The sequence below is a fragment of the Littorina saxatilis genome, linkage group LG10, assembly GCF_037325665.1.
Source record: "Littorina saxatilis isolate snail1 linkage group LG10, US_GU_Lsax_2.0, whole genome shotgun sequence".
Lineage (NCBI taxonomy): Eukaryota > Metazoa > Mollusca > Gastropoda > Littorinimorpha > Littorinidae > Littorina > Littorina saxatilis.
The window spans coordinates 12,869,160-12,887,478 of record NC_090254.1 but is presented as its reverse complement, the minus strand read 5'-3'; the positions used below and the strand labels follow the sequence as shown (position 1 = coordinate 12,887,478).

At 41.6% G+C, this 18,319-nt stretch overlaps 1 protein-coding gene across 1 annotated transcript; it reads left to right on the top strand.

The window, feature by feature from the left end:
• The first annotated feature begins 382 nt into the window (after positions 1-382).
• Positions 383-9,807, top strand: LOC138978194 (uncharacterized). The gene is made up of 7 exons (XM_070350859.1): positions 383-753; positions 2,723-2,942; positions 5,437-5,582; positions 6,733-6,880; positions 7,571-7,707; positions 8,575-8,725; positions 9,380-9,807. Exons 1-7 carry the CDS (start codon positions 723-725, stop codon positions 9,738-9,740), a joined length of 1,194 nt encoding a protein of 397 aa, XP_070206960.1. The 5' UTR covers positions 383-722; the 3' UTR covers positions 9,741-9,807.
• The last annotated feature ends 8,512 nt before the right edge of the window (positions 9,808-18,319 follow it).

Below are 18,319 nucleotides of genomic sequence, written 5' to 3'. Positions count from 1 at the left end.
AAAACAGAGAGAAAGGGAGAGAAAGAAACGCCAAATGTCTCTTTTTAGCATTTTTACCTCTTTTTTTTTTTTTTTTTTTTTGAAATCAAAAAAAAGTTTTTGGGTCGGCGCCAAATCGATAGGGTCGGTCGGGTTACCCTAAACAGACAATTTTTTTTTTTTGGCCTAATGCGTCACCAAGTGTGACGGCTGATTGCTGCGCGTACAGGTAAACAGCTCAGGGGGGCAGTCAGTCCTGTCATAGCCCGGCCCTCGGGACTAATTATCAATAAACCCACGTGTCCCGCTTTGATGGGCTTCCTAGTTGTGTTGGTCGCACCGAGCTTTAACGAGTGAAAACATGACAGCTTTTCAATCACCTCACCGAATTCATTCGTCATCGTAGCCCGGATGTGCGGTCACGTGATCGCGGAAGAAGCCGAACCTTTCCGGTTTAGGCATAGGAACTACGTCATGTCGTAAGATTTGGGGCGTGTTTTGGGGTCTCTACAAGTTTCTCTGCGTTTAGAATTAGAGAGACTTGAAGTGAAAGGCCATTTTCGCTCGCTACCATTTTTTTTTTAGTCCCTTTCTTGTGAGCGCACACGAAACATCCGTCAAATCACTTCGCTGGAAAAACTGACAAGGGGTGATAGAGAAGACTGCTCTCTTTCAAAAACTCAACTGTGATATTTACGTTTGGTTTCTACTTTGCTGATAAAATCTACAGTCACGCGTTAAAAATGTTATCTTCGAAAGTACTGGTTTCAGTAGGTGAGTAGTTGATTTTATGCAATCGTTTCCACTCAAGGTATTCATGTAATTTATTTTGATTTATTTCGTTTCATTTCACCTTGTATTTGATTTGATTTCCTTTTTATTTTATTGTACTTATTCGGTTTGTATTATTCTTTACCTTTCGTTGTGGTTAAATGTAGTAAACATTTTCCCAAAGCTAATGTTGCTCTTTTCAAATGAATGAGCACATCTCCATGTGTGATTCATTATTTCAATATTCAAATGCATTTTGAAATTCAACTTTCCGTGTGATAAAAATGCTTCTCTTCTTCTCTTCATAACATTTTCAGGTTGGTTTTCTTTTTTATTTCGATTTTTGTTGTAGTGCAGCTGGGTTTTTGTGTGTGCTGTATTTCGCCATATTCCTTTTTTCCGTGATGCATTATCTTTATTCATTTGAGTTCATTTTGTTTCCATTTTCTTAAATTTGTTGAATCGTTTTCTGAACGAGGGGGGTTTTGTCATCATCACCCGCATCGTCAACAGCAATAGCATTATCATAATCAGGCTGGTTTATAAAAAACGAACAACAAAAAAGAGAAGTGTACGTTCAATATCATTTAACATTTGTGATTTACGGTTGTTACTATTGTTGCCAATACTTGTACTTTCCTTAGAGTTGTCGTCCTGTTGTTGTTGTTGTTGTTGTTGTTGTGGTGGTGGTGGTGGTGGGATGGTGTTTGTTGTGCGTTTTCTACGTGTGTGTGTGCGTATGTGTGTGTGTGTGTGTGTATGTGTGTGTGTGTGTGTGTGTGTGTGTGTATTTGAGTGTGAATGTGTGTGTGTGTGTGCGTGCGTGCGTGTGTGCGTGCGTGTGTGTGTGTGTGTGTGTGTGTGTGTGTGTGTGTGTGTGTGTGTGTGTGTGATTTAGTGTTAATCATCAAAGATATACAAACAAATAAATAAATACTATTATATATGAAGTCTTATATTGCGCGCGTATCTCCAGACTCGGACTCAAGGCGCAGGGATCTATTTATGCCGTGTGATATGGAAATTTGTACACAATACATCCTTCACATCGACCAGCAGATCGCAGCCATTTCGGCGCATAATTATCCTACTTTTCACGGCCTATTATTCCAAGTCACACGGGTATTTTCGTGGACATTTTTTATATATGCCTATACAATTTTGCCAGGAAAGACCCTTTTGTCAATCGTGGGATCTTTAACGTGCACACCCCAATGTAGTGTACACGAAGGGGCCTCGGTTTTTCGTCTCATCCGAAAGACTTGCACTTGAACCCACCACCTAGGTTAGGAAAGGGGGGAGAAAATTGCTAACGCCCTGACCCAGGGTCAAACTCGCAACCTCTCGCTTCTGAGCGCAAGTGCGTTACCACTCGGCCACCCCAATACAGATAAATAATAAAAAAAATTAAAAAAATAGTGCATAATGTTACAGTTACAACGGTAGTGTGTGGCGTTGTTGACGACCACAGGTTCAGTTCGAGTCGTGCAGTAGCAGTGTCGAAAAAAAATAATACACCACTGTATAAACATGCTACTGTGCATCTAACAGATGCGGCTGTCATCTTTGTTATAGATCTGTTCCACATACATGTATCATTGCAGTGACAGTGGCGGTGTTAGCCCTACTGCACGTGACATACGGTCAACAACAGGGTCAGTTCGGGCCGTGCAGTAGCAGTATCGAAACAAAAAGAAAACACAACAGCAGCTGTCAGCGTTGTTAAGGCCAAAAAAAGAAGGTCTGTTTACGGTAACATAGGCCCAAAAAATAGGGTCGGTAGGTCGGGATTTTTTTTTTTCCAAAAAAACATATTTTTACGTTATTTTGCAAAAAAAACAAAAGATTTTTTTTTTCCCAAATGCCAAAAAAAGTCTAGGGTCGCGCGAAAAAAATAGGGTCGGTCGGGTTACCGTAAACAGACTATTTTTTTGTGTTGGCCTAACTATTCCACATACATGTATCATTGCAGTGACAGTGGCGGTGTTCACCCTACTGCACGTGACATACGGACAACAACAAAACGGTCAGGTCGGGCAGTGCAGAAACGGGCTGGACCAAGAGATTCCGACACAGTGTTTGGAGCCCAACGGTATCGACTACAACGGAACCCTCTTCATCATCTCGCGCAACGTCACCGGCGCCCTGCCGCCTGGCGTCACTTACAATGGCTTCAAGGATATCATGTGCAAGTATGGGTTGGCGTTCGATTTTAGAAATCCACCAAAAAAGCAGACTGCCGACGTTCCAAAATTCAGAATTCAAAAACAAGAATTGTAGGTTATTGGAACGTTTTGAATATCCTGTGCAAGTATGGGTTGGCGTTCGATTTAAGAAATCCACAAAAAGGCACACACACACACACACACACACACACACACACACACACACACACACACACACACACACACACACGTTCCAAAATTCAGAATCAAAAAACAAGAATTGTAGGTTATTGGAACGTTTCATTATTGACAAAACAAATGTTACATTTAAAGTACCTCGACCCAGTACCAATTTGATATTAGATTTTTGTTTGTTTGCTTATTTGATTTCTTGTTTTTTGTTGTCTATTTGTATTGTTAAGATTTGTTTTAAATTGTTTTTGCATCAGTTGAGAATTAATCTGTTGCAATTACAATGTTTACATTTCACAATACAAAAAGAGAGAATTTAAGTGACTGTATCTTTGAACAGAAAGTAAACAAACAAGGAACATGGCAGACTTTTGGCTTTACCGAGCTCCTATGAGGTCTGAATGGCTAAGTGAGTTGATTTTCATGGGAAGTGTGACACGTACTATAGCTAATATCTCAACACAATGTCAACTGTTCACAAGGGCTCCGAAGAGACAGGGCTGCGGGTGAAAGAATGCTGTGAGTGTGTGTGTGTGTGTGTGTGTGTGTGTGTGTGTGTGTGTGTGTGTGTGTGTGTGTGTGTGTGTGTGTGTGTGTGTGTGTGTGTGTGTGTGTGTGTGTGCGCACAGCACTTCGGTGAGCACTTTGTTTGGTTGTTGTGTAGAAATGTATTATGTATTGAATGTACTCAAGCCAAGCAACATTCCTGTGTACTGCACGTGGTTGTAATACATTCTTATGTCTTATGTCTTATATTATGGCTTATGTCTTATGTCTCTCGTACATTTGAGTTGTACTACTCTCAGGGGGCACGTGCAACCCCCCCCCCCCCCCCCCTCCCTCACCCCCTCCAGCTTGAAAACAGGGTGGTTTTTTTTGGGGAATTCGGTAAGATGAATCCGTGGTCATTTCTAAGCTCAGATGGCACCAGATAACACCAGTTAGCTTCTTCCCAACGATTTTACATAATTTTTATGTTGGAGGGGGGGGGTGGGGGGGGTGGTGGGGCGTGCCCCCAGTTCCCCCTAGCTGTCTCGATTTACACTTTTGAATTCTAAGTACACCCTGCTTACAAACTGACTGATCCGCCCCTGCTTCTCCTAGTACATGTAACTTAAGTCCAACTGCAGACCGTACCATATGGACTGACTCTCTCATTCTAATCTTGGCCTATGATCCCCCTTACCGTTTGAACCACAACGTTAAGCAGGTCCGTCCAGGCTGTTATGTGAGTTCAGGGTATTATCAGTCCACTTGATCATGAATACCAAACAAAATTAGATTTCAGAAAGGGAAAGGGTGGCCGAGTGGTAAAGTGCACTTGCCTCGGAAGCGAGAGGTTGCGAGTTCGACCCTGGGTCAGGGCGTTAGCAATTTTCTTCCCCCTTTCCTAGCCCAGGTGGTGGGTTCAAGTGCTAGTCTTTCGGATGAGACGAAAAACCGAGGTCCCTTCGTGTACACTACATTGGGGTGTGCACGTTAAAGATCCCACGATTGACAAAAGGGTCTTTCCTGGCAAAAAATGTATAGGCATAGATAAAAAAATAAAATAAAAAAAGTCCACCAAATACCCGTGTGACTTGGAATAATAGGCCGTGAAAAGTAAATATTCGCCGTAATGGCTTAAGATTTACTGGCCGATGTGAATGCGTGATATATTGTGTAAACAAAGTCCATCTCACACGGCAGAAATTAATATGTAAAGCGCTTAGAGAACGTCAAGCGCTATATAAATCTCCATTATAAAAAAATATAAACATTCTTGGCTGAATCGATTTTGCATGGTGATATAAGGTGTCACTTTCGAAATGTCACGTGCTGCTCTAGGGAGTGAAAAGTAGCCTAAACACTCATCCAAAAACAAATTGACTGCCAACGTTCAAAAATTCAGAACAAAAAAAGCAAGAAAGGCATGCCATTGGAAACCGGCACGGTTGGCCTAGTGGTAAGGCGTCCGCCCCGTGATCGGGAGGTCGTGGGTTCGAACTTAAAAATTGGCAATCTAGTGGCTGCTCCGCCTGGCGTCTGGCATTATGGGGTGAGTGCTGGGACTGGTTGGTCCGGTGTCAGAATAATGTGACTGTGTGAGACATGAAGCCTGTGCTGCGACTTCTGTCTTGTGTGTGGCGCACGTTATATGTCAAAGCAGCACCGCCCTGATATGGCCCTTCGTGGTCGGCTGGGCGTTAAGCAAACAAACAAACAAACAAACATGCCATTGGAACGTTGCATTCATGACCAACAAGAAACGTTATGTTGTGTCATAAATTGCACGCTCTTGTTTTTGAAAGCCTACACACTGACTAATTTGCAATGATTTTGTCCCCAGCGAGGCTAAGCAAGACAAGGTGGTACCGTGCATCCTGAAGCTGATGCAGAAGTGGAACCAGACAACGTGCACTGAGCAGGACAGGATTATGATGGCTGCCGTGGGAGGACAACTTCTCGTACTTATGGAAGGATTCTGCCAGGACCGTGAGTGCTCTGTGTATAGCAATGGCAGTGACAATTCTTTATTACACCCCTATACCGTGTATAGGTTTCGGTCGATGTGTTTGTTTGTTTGTGTGTTTGTGTGTTTGTGTTCGCATATAGATCTCAAGAATGAACGGACCGATCGTCACCAAACTTGGTGAACAGGTTCTATACATTCCTGAAACGGTCCTTACAAAAATTGGGACCAGTCAAACAAACGGCCAGGGAGTTATTGGTGGATTAAGATTCTACAAGGACTTATAGAGAAACATATTCATGGTCAAAGGGAAAGAACCTTCTCAGTTGGTGGCAGTGAGAATGGGTGCAGTGAGAATGGTTATTTCCCTTTGACCAACGGGGGTGTTTTTCCTACCTCGAAGGAATTTCTTGTTTTACGAGGTAGTAGAATAAGCAGTGATGCGACTGACTAGAAGCCACTCGATCTGGGTTGAAGAGGGAGGGGAGGGTGGTCACTGGGCTCCGGAAGCCGAGGGAGGGGAGGCAACTCTTTCCGACTCTGTCGTTATTACACCCCCGGTATAGGGGTGTGTATAGGTTTCGGTCGATGTGTTTGTTTGTTTGTTTGTTTGTTTGTTTGTGTGTTTGTGTTCGCATATAGATCTCAAGAATGAACGGACCGATCGTCACCAAACTTGGTGAACAGGTTCTATACATTCCTGAGACGGTCCTTACAAAAATTGGGACCAGTCAAACACACGGTTAGGGAGTTATTGGTGGATTAAACTTATACAAGGACTTATAGAGGGACATCTTAATGGTCAAAGGGAAATAACCATTCTCACTCAGTCACTGCCACCAACTGAGAAGGTTATTTCCCTTTGACGGGGGTGTTTTTCCTACCTCGGAGGAATTTCTTGTTATGTATGCATTTTCTGGTCATTTTCGTCGATCAAATGACCAAATTAATTAATTATGCTTAAGCTTGGAGCTCAATCCATCAATTAATGTCACGATTAATAAAATTATGATTTGCCTTGATTGCAGGGACTAAGTGTATCAAAAATAAGTCCACAATGCTACTGGATAGTGCGCCGCTATGAATTTACGACGCTAAAGTTCAACATCAAACCCATTTTTGACCAGTTAATTCTGTGACCTTGAAACTTGTGGCGTTGTGTTTGACGTGCAGCGTGCGTGCAGCCGGGCAGACAGACGTTGATCCAGTGTTTCGCGGCGGTGCAGGTAGATCCTTCATCCATCCTCCAGAACGCCACCATTATCAAAGACAAGTTCCAGTTCATCGGCAACGATAGCGCCAGTGCAGCAAACTTCTGCAAGTCAGTCATTGCCCTTGTTTTATAAAACTGTTATTACATTTTACTTTGTTTTATCCGAGTTATTTGCTATTATAGGTTTATTTCTGTTTATGTATTATCAAGACAAGTTCCAGTACATCGGCAACGATAGCGCCAGTGTTACAAACTTCTACAAGTCAGTCATTGCCCTTTATTGTTATTTTTTTTAAACTGTTATTTCATTTTACTTTATTTTATCCGAGTTATTCGCTACTATACTTTCTTTCTGTTTATTTCTTTTGTTATTTTTGTTTTTGATGCATATTTTTTGGGGCCAAGTTATGATAAGAATCGTTCTTCCTACAAAAAAACACGTTAATTGTTCATATGCACGCACACACACACACACACACGCACGCACGCACGCACGCGCGCACACACACACACACACACACACACAAACACAAACGTACCAGGTATACTAAAAAACCCAGATTGGGTACTCTCTCTTTTTGGTCTTACTGTGGAATTTGAAGCCAAAAATCATATTAACGGCTAACCCTTGCATCGTCCCCCACCCCTACCCCCTTTTCTTCTCATGGGCTTCATTCAGTTTTTGCCAAAATTGAGTGTCAAGATAAATGACGTGCGATTTCCTCGTCTTTTTTCCCACACCTGCTTAACGCTTACTATCGCTGACAAACGTATTTCACGTGTATTCTCTGTGCGCAGACGACGACAAGAGCTGTTCAACTGCCTCAGTCCCCTGAGCACTGAGTGTCCCAAACTCGTCAATCAACTTTACGAATTAGGCATAGATCTGCAAGGCATGGAGCTGGCTACACTGGAGCTGTGTAAAGACATCGGCTGTAAGTAGCATGTGTGTCTGGTAAAATGATTTTAACTTGATCTGACATTAAAGGTCCTTGTCTACATTTTTATGCCGAAATCGCCATTTGACCATTAAAATGCAGAGTCTATTATCTACAAATATCAACAATACACCCGCTTTCGATCAGGAAAGACGAAGCCAGTGTAGCTGTTTGAAAATTCATTGTAGTATTCCAGCGCAGTATTCATAGTAGGATATCCTTATTTGGAAAATGCCAAGCGTAAAACTTCTCTAAAATCCCGTGCATTTCGTGCGTTTAAAAAAAGCGTGGACAGCGCTCCAGTGTCAAATTGTTGCTGCACTTGCCGTTTGGGCGTGGCAATAAGGATAGTGACATGAATTTGATTGATCAGTATTTTTAGGAAAAGCACATGTTCTTAGCAAACAGAAAACAAAATATTGGAAGCGTGAGTCACGCTACTCAAAAATGAAATTTTTTTTACATCTGTTTTTTTTTTCTATCACTTTTTTTCCCATGGTTCATTCATCATTTGACATAATTTAGTATCGAAATCTAACCATAAGATTATTGAAGAAAAACAAACATGTAGACGACCACCTTTAAGCCTGTCCTTAAATGGACAAAGTCGATTTCACCTAAACATGCACACTGACCCGCTGCGTAGCGTGACTCTGTTGCTGCTAGCTTTCCACTGGGAGGAAGCAGTCCGAATTTCCCAGCAATGAGACAACAAACTAATGAAAATGAAAATGAATTTGTTTTCATTCATTTGCGTAGTCTCTGTATCTGTGCGTTGTCTTAAACGTAGGCGTACACTATTCATAAGTGGCTATAGATTTGGGGGGGCACACAATAATCTCGGATTATGTGATGCTATTTCAGCGTACCTGAAAGCCTACGACTGCTTCGTGAAGCCGGCCCCAGCTATTCAGCAGTGCAACCAGGAGAACCTGCAGTTGTTCCAGCAGGTGCAGCAAGAAAGATACCGCACGGGTCAGACCTCGCCCTTGCAGTACCAGAGCCGTCTTTGCCAGTCAGTGCTATTCCTCTTTTATTTTCACAAGCTATTTTAAACAAGAAAATGAAAGAGAAATATCTGCTGTCTTTCGCTGTCTCTGTGTCTCTCTCAGTCTCTGTCTGTCTGTCTCTCTCTCTCGTTCTCTCTCTTAAGCATAGATATCATTCATAGATATATGCATCATCATCATCATCATCATCATCATCATCATCATCACCACCATTATTATTTATCATCATCATCATCATCATCATCATCATCACTGTTTCGAGAGGGTGATTGTGTGTGATGTTTTTCGTGTATACGAGCCAAAAGAGAAATGTACACTGTTTTACATTCAAATAATAATATTGAATTGAATTGAATTGAATTGAATTGAATTGAATTGAATTAAACGGAACTATACTAAATTAAACTGAACTGAACTGAACTAAACTGAATTGAATTAAATTGAGCTGTACCGAACTGAACTGAACTAAACTGAACCGAATTACATTGAATTGAACTGAACTGAACTGAACTGAACTGAACTGAACTGAACTGAACTGAACTGAACTGAATTGAATTGAATTGAATTGCTTTGAACTGACTTGACTTCAACTGAACTGGACTAAACTAAACTAAACTAAACTAAACTAAACTGAATTGAATTAACTTGCCCTCCAACAGGACGAAGTTGAGCAAGGTTGACTGCGAGCTGAGAAACTACGCCACCATCTGCGGACAGGACTCAGCCGACCTCTTGTCCGCCTACGAGTGTACCACCATGCCCAAGCCCTGCCGGGACGGGCCCGAGACGAAGCGTGTGTTCGAACCCCTCTGCAAGAAGGTCACCATCCCGTCCCCCACCGTCACCGTGCGCCCAACCCCGCCCCCCAAGCCTCGCGGGACGACCGGCGGGACTGGCGGTACTGGCGTTCCCGGAGGTTTCAACAACAATAATGACAACGGTGGCGTGGCCGCTGTGATTGGCTCGCTTCGCGTCCTTGTGCTTTCTGTTGCTATGGCGATGGGTGTTATGTTGATGTAAATTTAATTATAATGATGAGGTGACACTTTTTTTTTCTTTTTCTTTCTTTTTTTTTTTTTTTTTTTGGGGGGGGGGGGGGGGCATGTGGAAATGTGAAATTGATGTCACCGTTACGCTAGCTGTGTTTACGAAAGATGATGATTCGTACAAAAAAGTTTGTACATTTTTTTGGGGGGGAAAGACCAAGGAGCCTGATACAAACACACTAAAAAAGCAAACTGTACTGGGATAAGAACGTGCTCATATTTTGTGTGAAGAAAAGCTGACAAGTGATGTAAGTAAACACGAATACGCGCGCGAGCTCCGCACGCACGCACGCGCGCACACACGCACACAAGGTCACCAATCTATATATATTTTTAAGCTACTTATGGAAAATCAGGGTGTTAGTAGGACACACACACGAAAGCACGCACGCACCTACGCGCGCGCACACACACACACACACACACACACACACACGCACGCACACATTTATAGATTTGCTAATTTATTTATTATATATTTATCTAATTATTTGTTTTTTGTTTTTGTTTGTTTGCTTTTGTATTTACTGAAAGGGAAAGTTACGGTAAAAACTAGTCATTTGTTTACTACCGTGCGATCTTTTTCACGCTGGTAGGATGTTTATAATTGTTGTGATCTTGTGTTAGTAGGACAATGTAGCTAGCCGTCTCAAAATGTATCGTCCTTTGTTTTTGTCACCCTGATTTGCCATAAGTGGCTTACAAATATATAGATTGATAAAATCGAAGAAATTATTTGTTACAATACAATTGCCGTTGAAGTGTGATATATCTGAGACTGTTTTCCGAGTGGTATTATTTCAAAACATTCGTTTCATTTTACATTTCTTTGGTTGTCAGTGTGTTTGTTAGTTTGCTTGTTTGTTTGCTTGTTTGCTTTGTTGGGCAAAAAGGGTTTGCGGAGAACGACAGAGAGAAGAGGTTGTAAAGCTGATCTCTTTTAATTTATGACTTTATTATGTGTGTCTAAACTATTGAACAGGTTGTACAGAACAGTTGGTTCATAACTGTACTTTTCTTAATCTCCTCCCGCCACAAACAGTTTATATATAATCTGATATGTAATATGTGACACTCCACCACGAAATGAGTCGCATATCACCTCGCGCGGTTCTGCGCTAGGCTTAATATAAGTCCGGAGAGTGTCTGGTAACAGTGTGAGGGTCACCTTAGTCACAGGCTTATAACTCAAACAGTTTTCGCTCGTTACTAAAACGGTTTTCACCACTGCATAGAGCATAAAAAACTCTTCAGGAAAATGTAAAAATATGAAAATCATGCAAAGGTTACATGCGACTCATTCCGTGGTGGAGGGTCACATATATGGGGCCTGGTAGCTCAGTTGGTTGAGCAGTGGACTTGTTGTCCTTGGGTCACGGGTTCAAATCCAGACCGTGAAGGACACGGGTCAACTTTATGATACAGCATGGTACCCATGTCCCACCCCCGTGTCACCACAGTGGCACGTAAAAGACCTCGGTCATTCTGCCACAAGTGCATGTGGCTGATTACACCTAAACACACACACACCTGGGTAGCGCGACTCTTGTGGCTGCTAGCTTTCCACTGGGAGGAAGCGACCCGAACTTCCAAGCAATGGGATAATAAAGTGATGGAAACGACAATTATTTAGCTTTCAATTATCTTTTTAAATCGTGTACTAGTAAAGGGTTATTGGAATGACATTTTTGTTTTGATTTGATGTGACTTGATTGATGATTTGTAGTTTCAAATACGTAAAGTTAACCATAATTATGTCCACGCCATGAGAATAGGGTCGAGAATGAATCATTTAGAAAACACCTGTATCTTCTGTTTAATAATGAATAGAAAAGCGCACTCGTATTCATCCTAGCACTTAACGTATTTGAAAAAAACATTTTCCTGTTTGATTGCATGTGATTGCAACTTTTCTTGAAATCTGTAAAGTTTCCTATATATTTCCATGTTAAGCCGGCGCCTGTCTTGTTCGTCACACTGCGCAGGCAAATCGTTTGATAAAGAAAAAGTCTTCACAAAGTTATTCCCAATGATGCTGCGAGAACATGCGGATGGCAATGCGCAGGCAAATCGTTTGATAAAGAAAAAGTCTTCACAAAGTTATTCCCAATGATGCTGCGAGAACATGCGGATGGGTTTGACACGGACTGGCTGGGTGTGGGGTTAACGTTCGCTTTTTTTTTTTATAATGATTGAATAAATACAAGTAAGAATAATGAAGAATATTTTGTTTTGTTACTTGGTGTGTTTGTGTGTGTGTGTGTGTGTGTGTGTGTGTGTGTGTGTGTGTGTGTGTGTGTGTTGGTTGTGTGTGTGTGTGTGTGTGCACGTGTGTGTGTGTGCACGTGTATGTGCGTGCGTGTGTGTGTGTGTGTGCGTGTGTGTATGTGTGTGCACGTGTGTGTGTGTGCGTGTGAGTATGTGTGTGCACGTGTGTGTGTGCACGTGTGTGTGTGTGTATGTGTGTGTGTGTATGTGTGTGTGTGTATGTGTGTCTGTGTACACGTGTGGGTGTGTGCGTGCGTATGTGTGGGTGTGTGCGTGTGAGTGTGTGTGTGTGTCGTGTGTGTGTGTGTGTGTGTGTGTGTGTGTGTGTGTGTGTGTGTGTGTGTGTGGCGCCGTTACAATATATCACAAAAGGTGATTATGAACGGTTAGTTACTGCTAACTAACCACACCACGATCCACTCTCGCAGTCATACAAATAGATAGAATCAACAAAAGTATACTAACTCGCCACCTCCCTCGAGACTTCACTCCAAAAGATGTTGTTACGTTCAAAACGTAAGAAAAAGGGTCACTGACAAAATGCCAGTTAAAGTTTAGAAAATGATAATAACACGCTGATCCCGTGTATAGATAGGAAATAATAGCCGGTTATGCAAAAGCGCTGGTTATGCAGGTGTCACACACCCCACGTTGTCACCACTCAAATGAAATCATAAATATAAAAGATGACAGGGTTCAATGACATGGCACACTTAGCTTTTTGCCACTGAGTGGGCGAGCAGGCTGTGCCATAGTTTATCTCCACAACTGCTCCGTTGACCGTGTAGTGCCGGTTGTATTCCGACTTGCGAATCAAACTTCATATGTCACTGTCCCTACGTTGCCTAAAAAGTTCGCTGGTAAACTTCAATTCCGCACAGTCTGTATGATTGGCTGCCATCGCGTTTGACTGGCTCCACAGATCATAAGCCGGTCAACATTTTTGGTGTAAAACGCAGTGAAATTGACAAGCCAGTCCGTATAGCGTAGTAGCGGTTGCGTTTAGCATGATAGCGCGCTTTTCTGTATCTCTATTCTTTTTAACTTTCTGAGCTTGTTTTTATTCCAAACATAACATATCTATATGTTTTTTGAATCAGGAACCGACAAGGAATAAGATGAAATTGTTTTTAAATCGATTTCGGAAGTTTATTTCTAATCATAAGTTTCATATTTTTAATTTTCTGAGCTTTTTTTAAAAATCCGAATATAACATATTTATATGGTGTGTTTTTTTTAATCAGAAAGAATCTATGATGATTTACAAGATGGTTTCAATATCTTTAACGTTTCTGGCAATTATTGCATGTCGAGACGGACGATCAGTTTCTATGACAAGAATTAAGTTCAGTCTACTATATTATGTATAACCAAGCGGACAGGTTGGAGATTTAGACATGTTACGGTGTCCGTGCACTGACGTGGAGGGATGCTCTAATTAGGCCTATCAGAAGTGGATTAAACTATAGTTATCATTCGCTTGTGGGCCTATATGTAAAAGTAGACATACATTCTATCTATGTCTCTGGTAAAAGCCAGAAAGAATCTATGATGATTTACAAGATGGTTTCAATATCTTTAACGTTTCTGACAATTATTACATGTCGAGACGGACGATCAGTTTCTATGACAAGAATTAAGTTCAGTATACTATGTTATGTATAACCAAGCCGAAAATCGATGGAAGGGACACAACTGCTTCAATTCCAACAGCTATTTAACGACGGTTGTTTCCCTTGCACAAAATGAATCGTCTTCAGTGTTCTGTCTTGCGTGGTCAGTTTACCACAAGGGATATCTATGGTCTACCACAAAAGGCGGAAAACACTATGTTCAGAAAACCTACTTTCAATAAGACTGAGTTCAGTTTCTGTTCTATTTTGTTTCCCCTATCTGCTTACAGCTGGGTCGCTATGTTCAGAAAACCTACTTTCAATAAGACCGTGAGTTCAGTTTCTGTTCTATTTTGTTTCCCCTATCTGCTTACAGCTGGGTTGCTTCGTCAAATAACTGATAGATATTATGCAAGGAAAGTTAGACATTGAGTGATTTCAAAAGAAAATAGAAACACGTCTTCATTACACTCCTTTGCGAGTTTTTTTTTCTGCCTCGTATATCTATATATATATACGACTAGTGTCTGTCTGTCTGTCTGTCTGTGTGTCTGTGCGCGATGCGCGGCCAAGGTTCTCGATGGATCTGTTTCAAATTTGGTGATCATATTCAGGTACACCCTGGACACAACCTGGTCGATGAGATATTTCAACACGTGCTCTCAGCGCGCAGCGCGGAACCGATTTTGGTTCCACCTCAGCTATTTTGGTTCCACCTCAGCTTACCCGGGCCCCCATACCGACACACCATAGCCGCTACACCACATCACAACGCCAAAGTTCTCGGTGGATCTTTTTCAAATTTGGACACCGTATTCAGCTACACCCCGGACACAATATCATCGATGAGATATTTCAACACGTGCTCTCAGCGCGCAGCGCTGAACTCATTTTCGTTTTTGGGTTCATTTCACCATTATAAGTAACTCTTCCTTATCTTCTCCAGTGTTTGGCGTTTATCTCCCTTCCTTCGTGTGGCTTTCCCGTTCAGTTGTAAGTTACTACACTGCGCTGTCCACTGCGCTGAGCGTCTTCGGATATTCCCGGCGTTCTGTTACTGTTACCTATTTTTAGAAGGTCAACGCAGTGTACAGAACGTAAATTGGACCCGTAAATTATCCTCACTGTAAAAGTGCAAAGGTCGAATCAATTTATAGCCACGCGAAAAATACACTGTCATCTATCTCTCTATAGATACGGCTTCTCTGTGTTTGTGTGTGTGTGTGTGTAAGTGTGTGTGTCTCTATGTAAGCAACACCTGTGCATTCTTCAGTTCTGTTTGTGATGTGGTCTGGCGGCTTTTGTGTAAATTTATGTACTGGCCTTCCTTTGAGAAGCCATAACTTGCTCAGTCCTGTTTGAGTGGAGTTCGCCTCCAAAGGTGATTAACACGGTTACATTCGTCGACAAGGATGGGACTCGATATGGTCAGGAATGGCATTATGGCCACTGAATCATTTTCGTGCTGTTCCCATTCCACGAATCTGGGAGGGACCTAAGCTTGGCGGGTCCATAGTTCGGACCCGGCGAAGCCGGCGTACGGCTCTAAGTACTTCTTCCCGGCGAAGCCGGCTACCCGGCGAAGCGGGTATTCATTCTAGTATAATATATAAATGTGTTATGGTATCTTGGTGTGCTTTGCTGCGATTTCTGGCAAGCTGGCCTTTTTGATGTGAACAAATTGCTTCATAATATCTACTTGACATTGCATGTCAGTTATTCTTATTCTTCGTTCATGGGCTTAGACTCCCACGTTCACTCATGTTTTTAGCACGAGTGGATTTTTACATGTATGACCTTTTTACCCCGCCATTCAGGCAGCATACGCCGATTTTGGGGGAGGCATGCTGGGTATTTTCGTGTTTCTATAACCCACCGAACACTGACATGGATTACAGGATCTTTTCCGTGCGCACTTTGTCTTGTGCTTGCGTGTACACACGAAGGGGGTTAAGTCACTAGCAGGTCTGCACATAAGTTGACCTGGGAGATCGGAAAAATCTCCACTCTTAACCCACCAGGCGACACCGACCCGGATTCGAACTCACGACCTCCCGATTAGGAGGCCGACGTCTTACCACCACGCCACTGCGCCCGTTGACATTGCATGGAAACACAATACAAACCACAATGAAACAAATGTCCACAGCATGAACAGAGGGGAGAGAGAGAGAGAGAGAGAGAGAGAGAGAGAGAGAGAGAGAGAGAGAGAGAGAGAGAGAGAGAGAGAGAGAGAGAGAGAGACAGACAGACAGACAGACAGACAGACAGACAGACAGACACACTGACTAGGACACAGACAGAGACAATAATTAGGGCAAACATGTACAAATACCCATAAAAATATTTATTTTTCCATTTAGACACCCTCAAACTCTCACATCTCGGCAACAGTCCACTTTCTCCCACATAAAACTTGCAGGCACAAGTTAAAACAACTACACAAAGAATATAATAGGGTACCGAGCAGATGAGATATCTCCTTGCATCCAGCCCCCTGTACCTATCCTACAAAATTGGCCATTTTTTTTATACGATGGAATCCTCTTTTTAAGACCACCAAAAATCTTAGAAATTGGGATCTTAAAAGGAATATGTAAAACTAGATGAATGCCCGCTTTAAGCCTCCAAGCTGAAATGCAATACCGAAGTCCGGCCTTCGTCGAAGATTGCTTGACCAAAATTTCAATCAATTTGATTAAAAAACAAGTCGCGTAAGGCGAAAATACAACATTTAGTCAAGTAGCTGTCGAACTCACAGAATCAAACTGAACGCAATGCCATTTTTCAGCAAGACCGTATACTCGTAGCATCGTCAGTCCACCGCTCATGGCAAAGGCAGTGAAATTGACAAGAAGAGCGGGGTAGTAGTTGCGCAAAGAAGGATAGCACGCTTTTCTGTACCTCTCTTTGTTTTAACTTTCTGAGCGTGTTTTTAATCCAAACATATCATATCTATATGTTTTTGGAATCAGGAACTGACAAGGAATAAGATGAAAGTGTTTTTAAAATGATTTCGACAATTTAATTTTGATAATAATTTTTATATATTTAATTTTCAGAGCTTGTTTTTAATCCAAATATAACATATTTATATGTTTTTGGAATCAGAAAATGATGGAGAATAAGATGAACGTAAATTTGGATCGTTTTATAAATTTTTATTTTTGTTTACAATTTTCAGATTTTTAATGACCAAAGTCATTAATTAATTTTTAAGCCACCAAGCTGAAATGCAATACCGAAGTCCGGGCTTCGTCGAAGATTACTTGACCAAAATTTCAACCAATTTGGTTGAAAAATGAGGGCGTGACAGTGCCGCCTTAACTTTCACGAAAAGCCGGATATGACATCAAAGACATTTATCAAAAAAATGAAAAAAACGTCTGGGGATTTTATACCCAGGAACTCTCATGTCAAATTTCATAAAGATCGGTCCAGTAGTTTAGTCTGAATCGCTCTACACACACACACACACACACACACACGCACATACACCACGACCCTCGTCTCGATTCCCCCCTTGATGTTAAAACATTTAGTCATAACTTGACTAAATGTAATGAGGGTGTGACAGTGCTGCCTCAACTTTTACAAAAAGCCGGATATGACATCTTCAAAGACATTTATCCAAAAAATGAAAAAAACGTCTGGGGATATCATACCCAGGAACTCTGTCAAATTTCACAAAGATCGGTCCAGTAGTTTATGAATCGCTCTACAAACACACACACAGACAGACAGACAGACACACACATACACCACGACCCTCGTCTCGATTCCCCCTCTATGTTAAATCATTTAGTCAAAACTTGACTAACTGTAACAAGTCGCGTAAGGCGAAAATACAACATTTAGTCAAGTAGCTGTCGAACTCACAGAATGAAACTGAACGCAATGCAACGCAGCAAGACCGTATACTCGTAGCATCGTCAGTCCACTGCGCACGGCAAAGGCAGTGAAATTGACAGGAAGAGCGGGGTAGTACTTTGCGCTGAGAAGGATAGCACGCTTTTCTGTACCTCTCTTTGTTTTAACTTTTTGAGCGTGTTTTTAATCCAAACATATCATATCTATATGTTTTTGGAATCAGGAACCGACAAGGAATAAGATGAAAGTGTTTTTAAATTGATTTGGACAATTTAATTTTGATAATAATTTTTATATATTTAATTTTCAGAGCTTGTTTTTAATCCGAATATAACATATTTATATGTTTTTGGAATCAGCAAATGATGGAAAATAAGATGAACGTAAATTTGGATCGTTTTAGATTTTTTTAATTTTTTTTTACAATTTTCAGATTTTTAATGACCAAAGTCATTAATTAATTTTTAAGCCACCAAGCTGAAATGCAATACCGAAGTCCGGGCTTCGTCGAAGACTACTTGATCAAAATTTCAACCAATTTGGTTGAAAAATGAGAGCGTGACAGTGCCGCCTCAACTTTCACGAAAAGCCGGATATGACGTCATCAAAGACATTTATCAAAAAAAGGAAAAAAACGTTCGGGGATATCATGTCAAATTTCATAAAGATCGGTCCAGTAGTTTGATCTGAATCGCTCTACACGCACGCACACACGCACGCACACACATAGTCACCACGACCCTCGTCTCGATTCCCCCTCTTTGTTAAAACATTTAGTCAAAACTTGACTAAATGTAAAAAA

What these genes read in the sequence shown, in the direction of transcription:
- LOC138978194 (XM_070350859.1), top strand. Translation starts at nt 723, where the DNA reads ATGTTATCTTCGAAAGTACTGGTTTCAGTAG. An exon ending in GAAAGTACTGGTTTCAGTAG is followed by an intron (nt 754 to 2,722) that starts GTGAGTAGTTGA and finishes GTATCATTGCAG; the next exon opens with TGACAGTGGCGGTGTTCACC. An exon ending in GCTGTGTAAAGACATCGGCT is followed by an intron (nt 7,708 to 8,574) that starts GTAAGTAGCATG and finishes ATGCTATTTCAG; the next exon opens with CGTACCTGAAAGCCTACGAC.